Below are 23,633 nucleotides of genomic sequence, written 5' to 3' on the forward strand. Positions count from 1 at the left end.
GTGTATGAGCTCGGGCTGTGGCTCACATAGTCACGTGTTTTAGTTAGTCTGCGTTTGAAAATTCGTATATTTTGGTAGAAACTGGTACCGTTACTTTTAATTAAAACTTCTGCTTGCCTCTTATTGGTTCAGTTCGTGTAATTTTTCTACGCTGTGAGTGAACATACCAGAACAGAGACAGAGGTCATTTAACATGGAGTTGTAGTGCTGCGTAGGTACCTCAGTATAACAGCAGCAGCAACCCAGCTACTTATATTGACATAAGTATTATAGGATGTTAGTCGTGAACAGAAGGTCTGGCAGCAGAGAGACAAGAGGATCAAACAGTGAAGAATGGAAACAGGACGCAATTTTTACGAAAATGCAAAAACAAGGAAGTCTGAGTCATTTTGAGACAATTGGTTGACATTTTGCAAATTAATCATTTACTTTATGATTGTTAGATTGTATTAACAAATTCTTTAATTTTGTGTTAAATACATTCGATTGTCCGCACCCGTGTTCTGTTCACTACATCACCAGGAGTACAACCCAAGTAGAATTGTTTTCCTGAATACCTCGCTGGAGATTCAGTTTTCTTGCTTTGGTTGAGTTACCCATAATGTACACATTACTTGTTGATTCTTTATCTGATGTCATCTTGAAATTTCTTTGACCCTGTGGCTAGAGACGAGGATTTTCGAAATATTCTTAACCTCTTAATTAGGATTTATATCTTTGTCAGTTACCCATGTGTTCATAGTATAACTACTGGTGGAAACGCTTTTACTGTACATTCTATTCAATAAACCTAACAGTAAAATATGATACAAATTAAGAAGAAAGAATGCGAGGCATAATTTTCGGAGAAGGAAAATAGTAGAAGTCAGTGAACATATGATACACAACAATAGGAACTGACAAAGATAAAAAGTTGCAACTTTAAGCTGCAGACAGCCAGACCTACTGTGTTGTGACCCAACTATGGTACAATTATGGTTGTCATAGTTGTTATTCTGGTTATCTAACAGTAAGGTGAAGACTTTGTGCGGATACCCGGAAATGGTCAAGTACTATAGTATGATAGTGGAAAAGTGGGTCTCTTCGGTTATTGTTGAGATATAAATGAGGTTACTTCAAATTAGAAGAGCAGGCTCAGTGCCCAGTTATATCAGTAACACGTCCAGACCAGCCTGGAGAAAATATGCATTATCATTCTTTTTCGGTGACTGAGAAAAACTATTTGACTTCTGATTTTTAAAAAGCCTCAACATTCTCTTCACTTCTTGACATGCAAAGTGTAGTTTGCATTTTATATTTTTTGATTATACTATCACAGCAATACGAACAATATGTAATCATTGTATAATGTTGTGGTGCACACACACATATGCTCTCTGTGTTATCGTCTTCTGCTTTATCAGCAGCAAAGTTAAAATTTTATCAGTACAGTGTTATACGATTTTTCTGCTGAAATTTGCCTTCCGTGATTGTTCGCCAACCCCTTCTGAATTATTAGCGTTCACTTTGTTTTGTGTGCCACCATTGATTAAACGGTCTCATCTCACATTTCGCACCATTCAAAATAGTTCACTTATCATTAGGTTTCAAATACACGTTATGGGTAGATATTTTAATTCAAATTTCATAAGTATATGTGCGCCCGAGCTTTAAAAGCTCAATTAGATGTTGCATGGAAAGTACTCCCAAGAATCTACTAGACACTGCGCATTATAACAACTGGTTTCCCAATAATATAAGAACGTTCTCACTCTCTGTCTTTTCTGAAGTTTTGTAACTTTGCCTTGCGTTTAACACGTGTTCCGCTTCTTGAGATGTCCGAATTTCTAGAAATCCTAGTAGCTTCTTACTGGGAGATGGTTGAGTGATACCTAAAAACGATAGTGGATAGCAGTTAACTTCTAAGGCCATCAAATGTCACTATGCCCTAGCAAAATCATCTATCAGATAGATCATTTGGTGTCAAACAGTTTACTGATTCTCGTCTAGATCAAGGACAGCCAACACACATCGAATAATTGCATGCCATGGACAGGTATAGGGACAGTGGTTTCAACTTTTCTTAAAGTTGACTTTCAATATTAGTATATGCCTTCGCATTCTGATAGTATTTGTTCTAATAAATCACAAAGGAAGTTAATCCACTTGGTCATAACGCATGGATAATACAGGTTCAACAATAATCATGAGGTGTGAATTCACTGTAAGCTAGAAAGCCATATCATTCAAGTCCTACTGGAGTTAGCTACCACTATCCACATTGTTCAGCTACAGTGATCAACATTTGTGTAGTGGCGATTAAATGACCACAAAAATATTGGATATTTAAACCTAGTAAATTAAAAGTAGTGGCAAAATAAGCAGAAAATACCAAAAAGATACAATCTCTGACAGATAAAACTGTTAAATACGACAATGACTTGAACCGAATTTCTCACTTTTGGATTCCGAATTATAACACACTTCTAGAGCTGAAAAAACTCGATGCTGTCTCGAATTTAAACATTATCAGCTTCCAAAATGCTTGCCTGACTTTTCGGGCTGATGATTCGTATAGATGCCGATTTCGCTAGATAGCTGATTTTCTTAGCAGGTTGCAGGTCATCGATGTACAAGCAACTAGTGAATACACAGGAAAAATTTGATATTTAATAAAAATTTGGGCCTGGAAGGGAATGACTACTCTTACATAACCATTTCTGCAACATGTGATTTTGAATAAAACAAACATGATCGGTCCTATTAATTGGCTTATTGTAATCAATGTCATCGACAGAAATGAGGTGAAGAGCGATACCGAAATGGAAAATATATGTTTGAGCTAACGCGAAAATGACTTCAATTACGTGGATGAAGAAATAATAATATGATGCAGAACTGCACATAAAATGAAACAAACTCAACTGAAGCAGGAAGCTTGGACGTTATTTAATGATAAATGAAGGTTCGGTGAGTTACGAATATCAGGACGGAAGTGCATCACTAATGAAATTATTATTTGATGGGTGAGTAATATAATCTAATAACTATCATAGTTCAACTTCGATACGAGCAGAACTAATAATTCTAAGTTAGCTGACAAAGTGATGATAATCCGATAATGAGAAAATAATAATAATTATGATCATAATGGAGTGATCCGCAAAATAATTAGATGAGAAGAGTTGATACATCGATAAAGTATCACTCGGACAATACGATTTGTGTTTGTTTATTTTCTTACCGCACTTGTATAATGTTTCGAATTATTTGAATTATAGTACGAAATAAGAGTCCCAGAGATAACGCAATTGAATTAAGAAGTAAGACACGAGCACAAGCGAATGTACTGTATTTGGAATTCGAAATCGTGCAATCAACAAGTACAAAAGTATCAATAGTTCGTTCAGACACCACAACTTGTTTTGCGCTTGTCTTGAATTCCAAAAACTGAGTCATTTGTTCTTCTCATCGATTGTGTGAGTTATATTGAGTTCGATCATCAAATAAAAATAGTTCGAAAATTTATTTGTCGACGTGATTCTGTAGTTTACATCAAGTTCGAAATAGGGTTGGGCATTTTATTGTGGCTCTTCACATTTTTTTCCCGAGATCTGACCAGATAAAACGATTTGATGGATTTGTCATTGGTATAAATCTTCCATCTAACTCCATATATTACACTAACCCCGTTTATGACACGGTAGAAATAAGAAGATAAATACTGATTAAGTTGACTAGGTTTTTTATGCTGTAGCGTGGCTTCGAGTTGAGATTAACTATGAACACCGCTACAGAGAAACACGTGCCAAGTAAATCAGAAGGCGAAGGTTGGACGTAACCAAATAAATCCATAAAATCCCCGAGAAGCCAAATATCAGAAGGCAATTAATGGACCAAATCGAGATATATTCGCTGGCGATCTCGTGGTATCGAAAGGATACCGAGATCGTGCCAGGATACAAGCTTGGTTACAGGACGTAACCGAATTCGCGCGAAGTCACAATCAAAGTGTAAGAATAAGAATGGAAGAACAATATAGCTGTCATTAGCACAGTCAAACAAAAGCACATTAAAACAAGCTCTGGTACAGTTGGTTATAATAATAATTGTTTTTATTAAACCAGTCGTGTTCTCGTGATAAATGTGAGTCACTACAATGCTATCGTTTAATCAGATGCTAAGGAAGCGGAAAATGCAAGCGTGTTAACTCTATTTGATATAATGTGGGTCACTATCTATACCCAGGTAAAAATGAGCTAAACACATTTGATGAATAAAATAGGTGGTACACACACACACATGCTTCAATCAGTACAGTCAAAGTAATAGGCGGATAATTGACAGGATTGAAATGTGACTCAAAGAAAATAAATTGATTGATCTATCTGAAAGCTAGAATAACCCATGTGGGAGTGACACAGCAATAGACATCAGAACTTTCAATTGATAAATGTCATTGAGTTTGTTCGTTGTATTCTGAGTCATATGTTGGTCTTTTACTATTATTAAATCTTATATCAAAGTTACATCAATTCCTGTCCCACCTCGTTCTATCATGGACGTCTGGGGTGCTCGTTCGAACATAATCTTGCCAACAGAATGACAGATTAAGTACATAGGCGAAGTAGATACATTTGGGGTCCCTTCGCCTGGATGGTCGAGTTATATTGTCTCCACACTATTCCCGTGTTGTGCTTTACTAACCTTCTTTCTTAATCAACTATTCAGTGTCTTGCCGTCTAACAGAAGTGACGGTTTATTCTAAGGTTTTCACGGATATTTAATGCTTAACTTTATAATTGAGGATCTCAAAGACAGTCAACCCAGAAGTCAGGAAGGAAGTGGTAAGAAGATTTATTATGCAGATGGTCGATAGTTGTTGTAAGAGACGTGCAGCACAGCGTATGTAAAGGTAATCTATTACGGATGCTTAATTGAGCACTTACAGCTAGCTCAGTGTCCAGCAAAACTACAAAATTCATAAGGCCAGCATTAATGTCGAAAACGTAAATAATTATTTCGGGTGATTTATTTACTGGTATAAGCTTGATGGATGATTTATGGTGAGGATCCAATGTTATCACATAATTCTAAAACTGAGTAACCCCACTATTAGCTTTGATAGCTATTAAATACATATGAACTTGGATTGATCAGAATTTTTGTCACAATGATCCCCTGTTTTTTACGAACAAATGAGTGATCCTCATTAATAATTTTCTATTGATTAAAAACATTAAGCTTATTTTCGATTGCATATATATTGGCAATCTTCAGTGTCTAATCATTAGTTAAGTTGTGTATAGATTTCATACAATAAAATACATCAACGATAGTGTGGGCATGGTTGAAATACAAGTAAATTGTGTACAGTCTTATCATTATCTGTAACGATTCAATGTATATAAATAATATCTTGACCAAAGTATTTTATTTAGGTTGACTTGCATTATTCCTGTTCACTTTCGCATGGTACTGATTATCGTTTGGTAAATACACATGTTCACATACACACTTCATTTTGACTTTGTTGGTTGCCATTTTCTGACTGTTTAATAACGATCTTGTTGCACATGTTTTTAGCTCACATCATGCAGCATATTCCCTATCAATTACATACGAACATTTGAGATCTCTATCTAGCATTTTTTTGAAATTATCATAACTGTGTTTATAAATTTGAACCTATGAACATACGCTCTTCGGAAACTAACAAGAATACATTTACATTTGTGTGTTCTGTTAACTCATTATTTTTATACGTTTTGGAGAATTAAGTGAGTTTGGGTATTTTTACATATTTTTATTTGTTCCCCATAATAGTAAAACAACTTATGATGCTTAGATATTCCAGTCACGTCTTATTTTGAAAATAAACCTGTAAATTAAGTAGTATGGTAAAATGTAATACATGTATCAATGTATACATCAAAATGTACTTATTATTATCAACTAAATATAATGAGTTCATTAAATCCCTTAACAATCAGTTCTGTGTAATCAAAAATCACTACTGAATTTTTATTGGCTTTTTCAGTGATATGTAACAATGAGATAAATTGTTACCATTTATTAATCAGTGAAACTACTACAAGAATATCAAGAAAACATTAGCATCAGATATCTTTCAGTTCCAGATTGTTCATGTGTATATTTATTAAGATAAGGTATTTATTTTATAGCGACTCACGTGCAAATGGGTTTATTCTCATTTAACTCAGTTAAGCCCTTTTGCTAACTTATTTAGCGGACAAAGCCATCCGCACTATAACAATTTATTGTACCCTTATTATTATTTTGTGCTTGTATGAAATACGCATGCTTGAATATTGCTTACGGCCTACGCATTTATTCACTCTGCTAGTCTCACTACTAACCGCTTATTTGATTCGATTACTCATTAATTTCACATGCTATATATATGTCCATGTTATTCATATGGCTGACTCTGCTTTCTCGCTCGCTTGATTGTACTCGATAGCTTATATTCGCTCGGTCGCTCGCTTGCCTGTTTGCCGTTCGGCACAACTCTTCTATGCTTATTTAACGCATTTGTACATTTGGATATATGTGTGTGGTCTCGAAATAAACGTAATCAACGCTTCGTACTCGCCTTCTGAATAATATACCGTTGGGGTTAAATAGGACGGTTATCAAGACGAATTGTATACGAAGTTTAAGGGATATATCGAATACCGACCACCACAATTTAGTGGTAGTTGAACAAGTTTGTAGTCGGTTATAATAATAAATTCACTGAATGATTAAGCTTATGTTACTACAAAAATGTAAATAATTACTTTAACGAAACGTTACCCACTCGCAACTTTTAATAAATCTTTGACTAAGGTGAAAGGAAATTTAAATGTTTTAAGTGAAGATTTACATAAAATTCTAATTGGTGCGCTAAATTAAGATATCTTCGGTTAAAAGTTAATTAATAAATAAGAAAGAGGGGAACATATATGTTCTACGAAAAAGCCAGTGGTAAAAGTAACTTAGTTTATATGATCTTAAGAAGTCATAAAATTTATTACTCATAATGTCAGCCTTTACAAAAGGGAAATCATTATGCATTCACTGTATTTCACCCTGGATGGACGGAAATATCGCATATAGTTTATCACTAGTTCAGTGGTCGAATTAAACCTAACCACGCTCTCATTTTCATTAATTTAACTAAATCCTTAGGCGTTACATGCTAAAAGTTCTAATCCAATAACCTTTTCTGTTATCCAATGGATAAATCTGTTTACATTATCCGTCTTCACAGCCCACTCACTTTTGTGTAATAAGTCTATACTACTAAATAGTATTCAGTAACACGCTTCGTTTCTAAACATTTTTGACATTAGTGAGTGGTAACTTGGAGCGAAGACATTCTGTTAACTGAATTTTCCCAATACATGAAACAGGTACTTTTAATTACAGTGCATTTAGTGAACTTTTGTTTAATTATTATACTTCCCATTTTTTAAAAAAAATCTTCGTTATCGTTTTTATATAGTCTATCATTGTAATTTCGAGTTATTAGCTATCACTTCATATCTTTTTGAGAACGCAATTTTCTCGGATTGTAGGCGAACTCAGTAAATATCGCAAGCGCTCTAAGATTTCAGGTTTGTAGTGTATTACATATAATTTTGTAATAACAATACCTTATTGCAGATAGTCTTGTATTTTATATTGCAGTGGCTGACGTGTGACTAGATCGTATCGTCGAAGATTCGATAACAGACTACATAACGCAGACTTATGGGAGTTTAAGAACACAAAATCTTGTCCGTATTTATTTCATAGCTTCTTCCGTACAAAACAGCGCATTCAACAAATAACCAAAGAAATTACTAGAAAACGGGACCCCAGAAACTCTGCATAAATTTAAATGGAGAATTCTGAACAGTAAATTCATCGTAAAATTAATTCGATTAGTTTCCTTAGTAAGAATGAGTAAAGTTCACTTACTTACTTACGCTTGTTACTCCTAATGGAGGGTAGGCCGCCGACCAGCATTCTCTAACCCACTCTGTCCTGGGCCTTCCTTTCCAGTTCTATCCAATTTTTGTCCATTTTCCTCGTCTGTCGCCATTTCTCGACGTAATGTGTTCTTTGGCACTCCGTAGTGTCGAGGAGGCCTCCATAGTGTTGTCCTGTCCACACTATCAAATGCTTTCTCGTAGTCAATAAAGTTGATGTAGAGTGATGAATTCCATCCGATTGATTGTTCCACAATGATCCGTAGAGTTGCGATTTGGTCTGTACACGGTTGATCCTTACAGAATCCACCCTGGTGGTCTCGAAGTTGGGCGTCTACAGAGTCCTTCATACTGTTTAACAATACCCTGTTGAAGACTTTTCCCGGTATTGAGAGAAGAGTGACGTCCCTGTAGTTCTCACACTTGCTGAGATCGCCTTTCATTGGTATCTTGACCATGTGTCCTTCTTTCCAGTCTGTTGACACTTGTTCTTCAGCCCATATGTTGCTGAATAGAATGTAGAGTATCCTTGCATTTACTGCTACACCTGCTTTCAGTGTCTTTGCTGGACTGTTGTCTTGTCCTGCTGCTTTGCCGCTCTTGATTTGTCTGATGGCCATGCTGATTTCTTCAATTTTTGGTGGGCCAACATCCGTGGGTGCTAATTTGATGTTGGGTGGGTTCAATGGGGATGAGTAAAGTTAAGACAACAACTAAACCAAAACAGCATGAATTCATCATATTTCGTGATTTCTCGTAGCGATTAAAAAACTCACTAGACTTATGTACTTAGAGATACAACAATAAATTGGCCACTGCCTTGGTGCATTCACAATTTCGAGTAAAGTCGTTCCTAATTACCAGTAACATTGTTGTTATTATTCTCACTGCTAGGTATTTTGTCAAGCCCTTTCAGCTAAGTTAGATGTCACTTCATCGTTATTGAAATTATTCTCAACTCAACTGTGATTTCTACTTGCCTGATTTTCAAAATTTACATAAACTCATCCATTCTTCTAAAATTATTGTGCAATCCGTCCTATCAACTTTCGAATTTTAGACGATAATGATAGCTTTGTTGAATACTATAACTTTTTCCAATAGTATAGAATTTTTGCCCTCAGATGTGCATTATCACAACAAATATACTTCTAACCTGTCGTTGATTTGACTTCATATCTAGTCATATAAATATTTTCTGAATCAATCTCTAGATACGGTCCTGTGGGTGGATGTTCATAAGCTTTTGCATAATAATCCTGTCTATTCATGACTTTTGTTGTATTGAATTTTTCAGCTTTATTAATTACAAAAGTCCTGTCCTTTTGTAGTGAGTGAAGAGCTTTCAATACTTCTTTTTAAGTATTAGGTGGGATGGGTTTCCGTTTTGTCAAAATATAGTACGTTTTTGACGTAGTAAATGAGGTCGTTTTTCGGCAGTTGTTCGGTTAGTGCTTTTAGAATCAGAATCATTTATAGGGTGACTGAGTGGCTTTTTATGTAAATTGGGATTCGGTCATTCCTCCAGTAGAGTGATTTGATTGTTACTAAGACTTTTGTCTAAAAGGTTATAAACAATCCTAAGGCCATTAAAATTAGGTAGTATTATTGAAGCTTCCTTTTTTCTTCAATTTTTTCGTAATTTTTGGTTTTTTCGACATTTCAACGAATCCAAATAATGGCGTTCTCTTTTGATAAAAAGGTTAGAAATAGTATGACTGATATGTTTTAGAGTCTATACACTAGAAAAAGTCCTCTTTCCAAACATATTTATTAGATATCGTTTCTTGAAATATGGTTTTTAAGTAACAGTAACAAAAACATTTCGGGAGTATGTTATTCTATTTTTTTTAAAAACTCGAATTCTAAGCTTGCATAGCAAACTCAGTAGTGATGTCTTGCCGTTTCAGCAGAAAGCACTTGGTAGCAAGGATAGAATCAGACAGGCACATCATAAACACAGTCTGTCACAGATATCTATCAGACCAAGTTGACATACCAGATTAGTGCGACGAAATGAAAATAACAAGAGATCGTAGTAATTTAGTAACAATGACGAAAAGAAAGGGTAAACCTTGAGAATATGGTTTGTAAAGACATGATAGGATACCGGAATTCAAGATCGAGAAGAATATAAAGAGTGAATGTATCTACGCCATTGTGAATGATTGTAAGCCACTTCACCCAAAGTCTCTAACTACTGACAGCAGTTGTCACGAGAACCCTGACTACAAAATGGAGTGAAATATGTGTTGGGGTGATTTGAAATTGTTTGGGTTTTTTATGAAATTTTAACGCAATTAATCATACTAACAACATATAACAACAATAACGTAATTATTATTTGTTATTAATGGAAATATCACATGGAAATACACATTACAGCAATAACTTTGAATGAGGGTTATACTAAGAGTTTTGTACATCAGTCTCTTGAAGTGACTATGAATTATTACGCCAATGTTTGAAAAAGTATTTATTTCATCATTGTGATAGAAGAAAAAATATAATTTACCTTCTTCTTTCTCTTTTTAGTACACCTAGGACGATTATCACTGTGTTTAACAGTACATATATTAATACAAATGATGGACAGCATTGGCATGACTGGTGGAGATGGATGGCTCTTTAAGTTTTGTATAAACCTTACTTTTATCCTTCATTGATCTAATACGTAACCCTTAAACAATTTCGATTTAACAATAGAATTGCGCTTCATTTCTGTAATATATCCCATGCCAATTTCTTAATGGTTTTGTTTCTTGATATTTGTTTGACTGAGGTTTAAATCTGAGTTCTGTGAATAAATCGTCATTTGGTCCATTTACCTGGTGATTACCGCTTATTGGTTTTTTACCTATATTAACAATAAACTGCTTTTTCATAATAAACAGGAATATCGAATAATGTACCGACATATGAGGTGAAAGTGGCAAAACTAGTCCGCAACCTAATAGAACTTGACAACTGAGCCAAAAAATTTCCAAAAATAGTAACACAATTACATTTACTATCGAAAGAACTGTTGGAGACGATAGATCCCCGAAACTCATATTTTGTAATTTTATCTTATCGATTAAATGTTTAAATATTTGTATGGGGGTCAATTGATGAACTTATCGATTAAATGTTTGAATGGCAGTCAATTGATGAACCTATCGATTAAATGTGCAAATAGGTCAGTTGATGAACTATCGATTAAATGTTAGATAGCGGTCAATTGATGAACTCATTGATTAATGTTTAAAAATTTTCCATGACAATATCGATTGTAAATATTTGTATAAATACGCTTGATTTGTGTGCTTGACCTGACTTATAATCTGCTGTTTGCCTGTAGAATACACTTTCTACGCCTCACCCAGACTTCTTGATCGAGTTAGCTGAGTCGGGGACAGCGAACCACAATAGCTATCGAGTCGCTGAATCATTGACCCTTCGTTCCGTTCGAGTAAGACGAATCAGTAGTAGCATTCAAGTTAACGAATCATAACAAGAACAGTGAATCCGAAAAATATATTTCAAACAGTATTACTCGAAGTAAATTATAAATTACATTCATGACTATGTACATGATGAGAGCTACTAGTGAGCAGTTGATAAACTGGTAGACGAACAAGAATGTTCAGAAGCGATTGTTTTCATTTTCCATGATTTTATAAGTGATGGCCATAGAAGTTCAGCATTGAGGCATGCAGGACATGAGGCAGACAAAGGTATCAAGTATGATATTTCCAAACGATCGGGCACAGTTTCAGCCTGAGTCATATAGTTTGCTAGACATAATAAGTGCCATTGACCAAGAGGACAAGAACTTGGACAGGTAAGTGGTACTGAAGAATCAACCTGCATTTTGAAAAGTATGCTTGAGATTAATGAAATAAAGTTAACGGAAAATACGGAAACGATAAGACAGTAACAACCATTTATGATTACAAAAAAACTAGGGAAGTTTGAGAACACTTATGTTATTGTTTGGCGAAGTCATGAAATATGATTATTTCTATCACATCAAGTTCAGTCAGTCAGTCAACTACAACGTAGGACCAAGCACATATATGCGTCGGTCCAAGCTGTCATACCTCATTAGCACAGCAATCATATCAAGTTAACTCATAAACGCCACAAACACCTAATGTTATTTAATCGTCAATCTAAAATTTTTAATTCCAATGAAGCTGCATCAACGACAGATAGAGATAAAACCAACAATATCGGGAAGTGATTAGGTGAATGAATAGCAAAAAAAATAAGATACAATAAAAGGACAGCGAGGATGAAGTTTTGATATTTTGTCGACTTTGAAAGGAGGTTGATAGCTTTTAACCTTTATTCTCTAAAAGTTTGAGTCACGACCTGAAAGTTTAAATCCACCCATACATGTAAAAAAATGGTCATCAGCCACTTATTACACTGATAATATCTTCTGATTTAAACAATATGATGCTGTTAGAATATATCCTTACCCAATTTAGTTTAACGCCTTGAAACCAATAGTCAATATACATGTGTAGTAGTTCATAACTACCTTAGTGGATTGTAGTCATAATTTCACTAATTCCATCCCAAATCATTGTCTAACCGATAGTATTCACTACACCTAGACAGGTCTGTATGGGAATAGGCTATCAAATATGCGTACTCTTGGCAAATTTCATATTGCATAAGTAGAGAAATGAGTACTGATGGAAGATATACTTGGCCCTTAACAAATTATTTATCTCATCGGCCCAAAAAATGGCGAGTTGTGAATAACCCCATCACTATCCGTATCAATAATTAGTCAGCCATCAACCAACTAAGATCGATGTAAACAAAAAATGTGAATACATACGTATAAAATCCCTTTACTTCCTGCTTTGAAACTGGTAAATAAGGTAAATATGTCCCAAAAAGATATTTCCGATATGCACGGTGAAAAATGTATCCATAACTCGACTACGAAGTCATTCATATGCTCTAGGCTGATCAAAAGATCTCTTTAGCAGTTGATGAGTAGCGATCAAGGGTAAAATTACAGATATTAATTCGGTATGATAGTCGCTTATTACAATGCTTGATGGCAATGACTATTTCTGTCATGCATTCAACCGGTAGTAGATTTGTTCAGTAAGACATTCGCCCGCGTTACAATTATTAATTAACTAACAATCATCACAAAGAAAATACATACATAAAAGGATGGTATTTCTCCCTACAATACATTGTTCGCAGCTACAGGCAAGGAGACTTGTAAGATATGAAGATTTGAAACTGGCAATTATAGTTGGTGTCGATTCACGTACCATCGGTTCCAGTCCGTTTACGATTATCACAAAAGTTTTGCTCCGCTATGTCAGAACTTCATGTGTAACAGCTACATATTGGTAATGTGAATATTTTTGTAGAATACGTTTTATTATATACGACTACGTGATCACGGATATTTAAGTAGAAATATTTCAGTAGTTTACATATTAGATACGACTCCAATCGACAAACACTGCAACAAGACCCTAAGGTTAGCAAGGTCCACCACAGTCTTAAGAGTAACTAACATGTCCTGCAAACCACAGTCTGCCTTCAATAGAACAGACAGGTAGTCATGTAGTAGCTATTATGAAACCTTGTGCTAATATCAGAAAGTACAGAAGTCCAGTCTTTTGCTAACAATAAAGCAAGAGAATCGAAACAAAATTGAAGTGAAAAATATTAATTTACTTGAATGTTTCATGAGATGTTGCAAATGAATGGTAATGTTTCGATTTCCCAGTGTCTAACTCTATTAAACTAGCCTTGAATCACGCTATTTATGTATTCTGAAACTAAAATGCACGTCCAACACTTATAATTATTTCAATAAGTAATTCGATCGCGGATTCCTTAAATAACTACAAGCACGAATGTTCATTGAGCTAATGCTTAAATCCTAATATATAATGATAAATTTTCACAAGCCTACGATTATACACTAACCAAATATTTTCATAGAACTAGTCAGATATTTTTTGGTTAGTACAGCACCCAATTTAACCAACTTAGACTTTCTGAAAATATGAAATTCCCCACTAAAAATTCTGCAAAGTTACTTGGTTGTATTGTCGGACTCCTTCCTTACGAATAACGTTAAATCATACTGTAATGGTGTGTGTAAGTAGAACCTTCGGACTAACCTCGATTCTGATTAATATTTATCAGCTGAGTTTTTTAAATTACGATTGAAGTAAATCAATTAAATTTTTTTCAATCGATAAAATAACAACCACTTACTGAAAATGGAATGTTACAAATCTGACAAAGACCAAATGACGCGACCTTAGTACTGGGATTTTCTGAACAGTTTGAGTCAATGGGTCCAAAGGCTATTGGCATGTGTAGAGGAGGCACCAAATTTTCCGATAAATTACGTGCATATGACTGTTTGATCCACTGAATAGTTAAACCCAGACGGTTCCAAGGACCTGAGCATAACATCAATGCTAAAACGCGTAAACGGTAGTCAAAACTGGTTTCTCTTGATTTTCTAATTGGTAGGGAATCTTTGAGTCGACGTGATAAGTTTGGATTTTGCCATGCCCATTCAAACTAAAAATAAAGGTATCAGAAGTCCGTATTTTTATGTTATTTACTCTTAATGCAGATATCGCATTTGGGAACCCATAAACAATTAAAACCATTTCCCTGAAGAAGATTATTCAAAAGCACAATTCTAACCATGGTCCTTTACCAGCAGTGGACTTCGCACCACCTTTTAAACAACCAGCATTATGCTGTCGTATGCGTCTCTTAGGATTTACAGTAAAACCTATATAAGTTTTGCCACGGAACTTTGGGTTGAGGGACAGCAAAATATAGCATCCATAAAAAAATCCTTTAAAATCTTCTTCTTGAACATCACTGTCATCGAAACACTCAAAGCCATCCATCCTATATAGTCTGAATCACTAAAAAACAAATGTATTGATTTATATTACGGTAATGAAACGAAATAAGATCAAATACCAGGAACAATGAAATAAAACCAGTGTTATCAACAAAATAACATAATTTTCCCAAAACAAAGACAAGTAAAACATGCAGGAGTCAATAAAATAAAGAATGGACTCTAGAAATTAAAGGACTCGATAAACTACTTGTCATCAAGTTGTGTTTGCAAGTAAAACTGTTGTCTTATTGTGTATTTTTAAACGCAGAAACCCTAATAAAAGAGGTAGGTCTGAGTGATAATGCTACTTGAAAGTACAAAGTCGCTCCACCAGCCCTTAGGATATTAGAAATACTATTTTCCACGACCAAGAAAGGCAATACTAACGAAGACGAAAGAGTATTAATTTTCTTAACCAGAGAACAAAACGTTAAGTATTATTAACAACTTATATTTTCCAAAGAGATAAAGCCGTTGGAAAGAGATTATACTGTCCATGCTGTTCATATTGGATATAAACACGCTGAATAATCTAGTGAAACTCGTTATTCATCTCATATTTTGTTTGGTAACTTTAAGTGGATTTAAACGGATAAGAATTCCCACATTTATCAGCCTTATGAGTGTCGAACACTATATGAATTCAGCCATAGTAAATCGCTTGATAAAAAAACTAAATACTACTTTAATAACAACCAAGGTAAATTTGTATCAAGTCCTGATGAAGTTCAAGAGAAATGTGTCTGCAAATGATTTTAACTGCGCAAGCCGTAAAAGCTCCATCTTTTGCTGGAGTAAGGAAGACTTAATGACTCCTCAAGTACTCTTTGTAAACATTATTTATAAATGCTATGAGGGTAAGCTATTATTCTAATCTAACTTCACAATGCAATGGTTGGAGACTCTTGGTGACATGGCTCAGAATCGATCACAATGGCGTCGGTGTATACACTCCCTGTCTTTCCTTAAACTAAGAGATTAAAATCGCTTCATATCTTTCTTTCTACGAACTAATCCTTTCTTCCTGTACTATGTCCTTATTGCAATCTTTCTTTTATATATTACCACCTCTGAATTAACTACTTTTATGAATCCGGTGTCCATTTTGTTGTGTAAATGAAGTATGACAACTTGGACCGATGCATATATGTGCCTGGTCCTACGTTGTAGCTGACTGACTGACTCAGAATGCAGAGGATTTTTACAATGGGATAATAAGAACAGAAATAATCATTATTCATGAAATATAGAACACTGTGTATTTCTAAAAACACATATATCGTTTACCATACATTTTATAAGACAATTTGAAATAAGCATAAGTTTAAAACACAAGGTTCGGGATAGCCTTTGAAAGTGGGGTTTTAAAAATTAATCGGAATAGGGAAGGAAATTTACAGCACATGCAACATCCATTAAACTTCGTTTTACGATCAAATAAATGAAAGCACCAACTGATACAGCAAGACAAATATATGATACCAAAACTGGTGAAAATGTGACGAACAAATCGTACTTCATGAGTATTTACAAATACGCGCAATTCCTGAAAATATTGCAGCAAACAATATTTGTTAACTTTCAATAAACGAAACGTCTGACTCTGATAATGCGAGGCTCAGCATTTACTGATCCATTTATTCAACGTCTATCATAACCATTTTTATGAAATCTTATTTTACTAGTGAAGATGATGAGATACGTCCATACATGGAAAAGTACTTAGAGGTTACCGGAACATCGCTAACGAGCGTTTGGCATGGGGTCAACTCGATCTCCTGATTCAAAGGAAATTTTATCAGTTTCAAGGAAGCCACAATAGAAACTTTTGGTGAAATATTTCTCCATACGAGAAAAATACCTCGAAATTCCCCTTGGTCTCAAGTTTTAATCTGAAATCTCAGATTATTTTGTGGGAAAATACGCATTTTCCACTAGACTTAGGAGAAAACCCTAAAATTTCGCCAAACTTCGGACATTGTGAACCTTAAGGTTCCCACTTTTTCAAAATTTTTGCGCTATGCAGGTGGGTTATTTGTACTGTCCACAATTCCGACTAAAGCTTTTGTTCAGTGACTACAGTTAATTGTTTCATTTAGACTATGAGAACCGAAGTTCAGTTGCTGTTTGGAGAAGTAGGAACCGCCGTAGCTTCAGAGCAGTGTAGCAGTATTGTCCTACATTCGGCCACTGATTTATGTAGTTATGTCCAGTGTACAGCCAACGGTATAGTTAAGGTTTCTTTATTAACAAGTTACAGATGGTGCAACTTTCGAAATGTCTCCACCTGTTCATCTATCAATGAAACAACATCTAGACAGAGTTGTAATTGATATAATGAAAGGTGACATTACGGTTAAGAAGGCAAACGGAATTCTGGACCTTTCCCTGGTGTACATTCCAGAACTCCCCAAGTCCGTAACAAGTGTACTACATCGCTGCCATAACGTGGGACCGAAGCTTCTGGAAACAGGAGTTCACTACCATAATGGGTTGAAAACAAAGTTGCTGAACAACGAACTGTTTGTTTATCGTGATGTGACCCTAACCGATATTCGTGATAGTATCGATTGCGACAGTAGCTTTTGTTTCAGAAAATGCACAGTATTACATCGTTGTGGTAAGTTATAGTCACTTTGATTTCATTGTTTTTAGATGACTACCATATTGCTGATGGATTAATAGAATCTTTTACTCGTTTACAAATGCACCCGACGATGACACGCTTCCGTATGGAACAGAGAAGCCGAAAAGTTAAATTGCTAAACGTGCAGAATCCATTTATTGTTAGGACTGTAGAACGCAAAATGAACGATTACTTGTGCACCTCTGAAGAACTACAGGTTGCTGAAATGGTAGCTTTATACGTCACAGTTGACTTACCAACTGGAAAGTCCACTGGGACGTTTTCGTGATTAAAGTTCATAATTATATTAAAAACAACATTTTATTTTTATTTTATCTTCAAAGATTCTAAAATGTACTGGTGATGAACTTTTTGTCTGAAAAACTGCGCAACATAGATTTGGGGGGTTTTCCCGAAATTTACTCAAAATTTTGGAGAAAGCTATTAAACTTTTAGGATTTCCCAAAAGTTGGGAGATTGGGTTTCTATACCGTTGGTACGCCATCAACCTTTTACATGACGATCAGGATTCATAAGTTTGGTGATTGCTATGACACTTATTTGCTCTCTAAAGAGTGCTTTTTTTCTTTTGTAGAACACACTGACTGAAAGTTCAACATCAACTCAATGTACTTATTCAAAGCACGAGCAATCATTAAGAACTAAAACTAATGCACTAATTGAAAGTTTTTACTTTATTAAAATTGAATAAAGATTTCTATGTATAACGCGTCAGTCTTTTAATTATGGCAACAGATTGGTTTTTGTTATCAATTGTAGTTATGTTGCTTTTGAACTGTGTTGGAATACATGAGTAGAAGCTCTTGGGTACTTATTATTAAATCTCCAGACCTTTCTGTGATATCTATCGAGAATTGTGGAAAAATACTGCGTTAAAACGAGATGCTATGGATTTCCCCAAAATTACGGAAAATTCAGGGTTTTATCAGTAAATAGACGGGTTTCCTAAAAGTGTGGTAAAATTCTGGGTTAATGTAAGGAGAGTACTCAGTTTTGGGAAATTTCGGTTTTTTGATGCCATTTCCCCAAAATTTTGCGGATCTCTTAACGGAAAATTTTTTCCCAAAATCGGGAGATTGGGCAGCCGATTAACAGATTTTCTAAACACTAAGTCGAAGAAAGTACTAGGAAAAATTCAAATAATAAAATATTTTTTTCGAAGTATTGTGGGAATATGAAATCCTGTTTCAGCTTGAGCAAAACTCGGCTAAAACTACCAATAAGAAATTGTGATTGAAACCACCGCTTTTTCATTTCTGCGACCTTTAGCTGCTTGCTCCAAGACCGATTTCATATTTGATATGTGTTGGTTCGGTAGCATTTTTGTAGTATAGCTTGATTTAGTAATGTATGAGCCTTTAGGAGGTTCGTATATAAATATAAATATATATTATATATATCGTGTGTTTATGTGTCTTTCAGCTGAAGAAAACATTTAAGTTGCATCTTTTAAGTGTCAACCTGAAGCTATCAGTTTCGGCTTGAAAAAGATGGTAGACTGGGTGGTCTGTGTTAGTTCTGGTAATGGTGGTCTCTCGGTTGATCCAAGTTCCTTTTGAAAGTGTCAATAGATGAGGTTTCAATAACGTGTTGAGCTTGTAGCGGTAAATAAATCCCCAAAATAAATAGCACTAAGTTTTCGACATTGGATGCTGACCATATGTTTTAGTGGACTCATCTAGCTGAAGGCGCTCGGTCAGGCATCCGCACCAGATCACGTGTGGTAACGCCGTGCTCAACATCAGCCGCAATCGCTAGCCAGATTAGATCAGAGAATTCCGATATATTGGTAATCGCCAAATACACTCTTCCGATCTCCTCGACTCTGTCTTTTGATTTCTCTTGGTGGGAACGAAATACATTAGAAGGTGTTACTGGTAGAAGCGTTGTCAAACACTGAATACCTGTGACATCATCATTGGTGAGACCGTCGTGATCTGGTACACCTTATTGCAACTGTGAGTCTGTTTCTTTTTGGGATTTTTATATATCATTGCCTTATTTTTTTATTTTTTTAAACATTGTGATTTTTTTTCGTGTTTTTTCTTGGATATATATATATATATTTTCCCCTCGTTCATTATCGTATTTCATATTTCATCATGACTGAACAGACACCTAAAGTACTCAAGCTTAAGACTTTGTCCCCACCTTCGTTTCAACTGATACCTTTCTGGCCCGACAACATCGAAGCCTGGTTTTGCTACGCAGAAGCCGACTTCTCCGAGCACGGCGTGATCGACACACGTGCACAATTCCTCGCAGTAGTCAAGGCACTACCGCGCGAATTCAACAGGTACGTAACACCTAGTATGTTTACTAGTGATGTTTCCGATCCTTACGAAATCTTGAAACGTTCTATTCTTAAACGAGGATATCTAACCGATCGACAAAGGTTAGATCAACTCTTCAATAACATCGACCTGCAACACGGTTCTGCGACGGACATGTTGCAAAGAATGAGAGAAGTTATAGGCCCAAGAACTTTCGACGAAGGCCTATTCAAACAACTTTTCTTACCTAAACTTCCTCAACAGGTGCAAGCAGTTCTGGTCTCGTTCCAGAACAACGCCTTAGACGAGCTAGCTGCATCTGCCGACCGCATTTTAGAAATAACGAAATCGTCTACTACAGAGGTATTTTCAGTCAAAGAAGAGCCTCATACGACTCAGAATGGCATAACCGAGTTATGTCAAACACTCACGCGTTATCTTAGTCTTCGTAACGACCGTAATCGCTCACACAGCCCACGTAGAAGCATTTCACGTAAGCGATCTGTCTCTAGACCACGAGAGACAGATAACCCCGACTGGTGCTGGTATCATAACCAGTATGGAAAGTTTTCCAGAAATTGCAGAAAACCCTGCAATTTTCCCAACACGAAACCGAATGACTCGATAAACAACTCGGGAAACTTCCAAGCCGGCACGCGTTAACGGCAACCGTAGCCGGCAAACATAGCCGTCTGTTATACGTCACAGATGTGACAACGAGAGTTCGCTACCTCGTCGACACTGGCGCAGAAGTTAGCGTTCTCCCAGCAAATCCTAACGACCGGCTTCACGAATCGACCCTAAACTTACAGGCGGCAAACGGAAAACCGATCGCTACGTATGGCAAAAGGTACGTTTACCTTAACGTGGGTTTACGCAAACCCATTCACTGGATTTTCGTTGTTGCAGATGTTTCTATGCCAATCATTGGTATGGACCTTCTACAACACCACAATCTGATCATCGACACTCGCAAACGGAGGCTAGCAGACGGAAACACTAATTTGTCCGTTTGCGTAACTTCTTTTAATGGTTGCAGAGTATCCCCAGTCACAATTAAGCATATGATAGACCCACTCTATCAGCCACTACTCGATAAGTACCCGGGGATACAACAAACTCAACCGAAACTACCGTGTGTAACCAGCGATGTTACACATCACATCACGACTACAGGACCACCTGTATTCTCTAAAGCACGACGACTAGCTCCTGAAAAGCTAAGGTTAGCGAAAAACGAATTCGATCACATGATAGACTTAGCAATCATACGACCATCAAATAGCCCATATGCATCCCCGTTGCACATGGTCCCTAAAAAGGACAGCAACGATTGGCGTCCAACTGGTGACTATCGGCGATTGAACGCGAAAACCATTCCCGATCGTTACCCGTTGCCTCACATTCACGATTTGACAGCTACCTTGAATGGTACAACTGTCTTTTCGAAAATCGACTTGGTTAAAGCGTATAACCAAATCCCTATGGCTACGGACGACATACCGAAAACAGCTATCATAACTCCCTTTGAACTCCACAAATTTTTGCGAATGCCTTTCGGTCTAAGGAACGCTGCTCAAACATTCCAAAGATTCATAGACGACGTTTTTCGAGGACTCAACTTCGTACATGCGTATGTTGACGACTGTCTAATCGCAGGTCCGGACAGAGAATCACATCTCAAGCATCTGGATCTTGTTTTCGAACGACTACAAAAACATGGCATAACTGTAAACGTTCAGAAATGCCAATTCGGTACCGAATCATTAGATTTCCTAGGACACACTATCGATGCTCAAGGTATCCGACCTCTTGGGACCAAAGTGGCGGCCATTCTGGATTACCCAGAACCGACCAACGTCAAGCAATTACGCACGTTTGACGGCCTCGTAAGTTTCTATAGACGCTTCATACCGAAATGCGCAATGCTTATGAAACCGCTAACCGACCAACTTCGTGGAAATGCGAAATCCATTAATTTGGACGACAACGCACGAAAAACATTCTCCACAGTTAAGGAACTGATTGCTAAAGCAACAATGCTCGCACATCAGGACGCCGAAGCACCCATTAGTATCGCAGTAGACGCATCCGACTCGGCAATCGGAGGAGTCTTACAACAATGGGTTAACAACTCATGGCAACCCTTAGCATTTTTCTCTAGACGGTTGCTAGACACTGAATCGAGGTACAACACATTCGGTAGGGAACTCCTAGCTATGTATTGTGCTGTATGGCATTTTCAACACTACATCGAAGACCGTGAATTCACTCTTTTCACCGACCATAAACCGCTCACTTTCTCGTCAAGCTCTCCTTCTGACAAGTACTCTCTCCGTGAGTCTCGACAACTGGACTACATTTCGCAGTTTACTTCGGATATTCAACACATCTCTGGAGCAAACAATGTGGTTGCAGACGCCTTATCTCGCATAACTTCCTTGAACAGTTTCCAAGGAATCGACCTTCTTAAACTCGCCGAGCTTCAAGAAGAAGACGCTGATCTTCAGAACGAGTTATCGTCTACAACCCTCAAACTACGCATCAAACAGATGAGAACAGGTAAGGAAACCTTACTTTGTGACACATCCACAGGTAGGGATCGCCCAATCGTGCCTAAACATTATCGACGCAATGTCTTCAATACATTGCACAAACTATCTCATCCAGGTGTTCGTGCAACCATCAAGCTTATAGCAGAGCGGTTTTGCTGGCCTGGCATGAATAAAGACGTGAGGGAGTGGGCACGCTCCTGTGTAAGCTGCCAAAAATCTGAGGTTATCAGACACAATAAATGTCCCTTAGGCTCATTTAAAACTCCCGATGCTCGTTTCGACCATGTTCACCTGGATTTGGAAGGACCTTTACCAGATTCGAATGGATACTCTTATCTCTTAACCTGCGTTGACCGTTTCACTCGATGGCCAGAAGCAGTACCTATTAAGGACATTACTGCCGAAACAGTGGCCCCCGCCTTCGTCGAACGGTGGGTAGCAAACTTCGGTTGCCCTTCAACCATCACTACAGACCGCGGACGCCAGTTTGAATCTGAACTTTTCCGTCGTCTGACCACACTTTTAGGAACCACTCGCTTCCGAAGGACTGCCTACCACCCACAAGCAAACGGGTTGGTAGAACGTTTTCACTGACAACTAAAAGCTTCACTATCAGCTGCAAACGTTTCACAGTGGACCGACGCTCTTCCACTCGTCTTACTAGGTATTCGCAATGCAGTGAAAGCTGACATTGGATACACTGCGGCTCGACTCGTTTATGGAACGACACTTCGACTTCCAGGAGAATTCGTGGATCCTTCATCCTCTTCAATGAACATGGATCTAACCTCCTACACGAACAGGCTTACAAACGCAATGCGTTCAGTTAAACCTACTTCCACTCGACCTCAATCAACTGATGTTTTCGTTCAACCTGACTTATGATATAGTACACACGTTTTCGTTCGTCGAGACCCGCATCGACGACCATTCGAATCAGCATACGAAGGACCTTTCAAAGTTCTTCAACGTGAATCTAAGTACTATATAGTCGATAAGAACGGAACAAACGATAGCATCAGCATCGATCGCTTAAAAGCAGCGTATTTAGAAGGAAATCCTATCTACGTCGATTTTCCTTCAGTACAATCGAACGGCACGACTCCACTCATAATTCCTCAACCGACAACCGACACTAGCGATGATACTCCGAATGTAAGATAAGGGCTAGCCGCTTGTACGCAGTACTCGAGTTTAGGACGCACGAATATTGCGACAAAAAACGGTTATCTGTACCTAGTTGACCAATATGCAATATATTGTATTTAGAAGCATTTCTCGTTAACATTATCCGCG

At 36.9% G+C, this 23,633-nt stretch overlaps 1 protein-coding gene across 1 annotated transcript; it reads right to left on the bottom strand.

The window, feature by feature from the left end:
* Positions 1-11,543: 11,543 nt before the first annotated feature.
* On the bottom strand, positions 11,544-18,949 carry SLX1A (Structure-specific endonuclease subunit SLX1; the record flags this gene model as incomplete). The annotated part of the gene is made up of 4 exons (XM_035730648.2): positions 14,652-18,949; positions 14,567-14,618; positions 14,208-14,522; positions 11,544-11,804 (listed from the first exon to the last, which is right to left on the bottom strand). The coding sequence occupies exons 1-4, from the start codon at positions 14,861-14,863 to the stop codon at positions 11,544-11,546; spliced, it is 840 nt and encodes a 279-aa protein (XP_035586826.1). The 5' UTR covers positions 14,864-18,949.
* Positions 18,950-23,633: the final 4,684 nt, after the last annotated feature.

This window comes from Schistosoma haematobium, chromosome 3 (genome assembly GCF_000699445.3).
Source record: "Schistosoma haematobium chromosome 3, whole genome shotgun sequence".
Classification (NCBI taxonomy): Eukaryota; Metazoa; Platyhelminthes; class Trematoda; order Strigeidida; family Schistosomatidae; genus Schistosoma; species Schistosoma haematobium.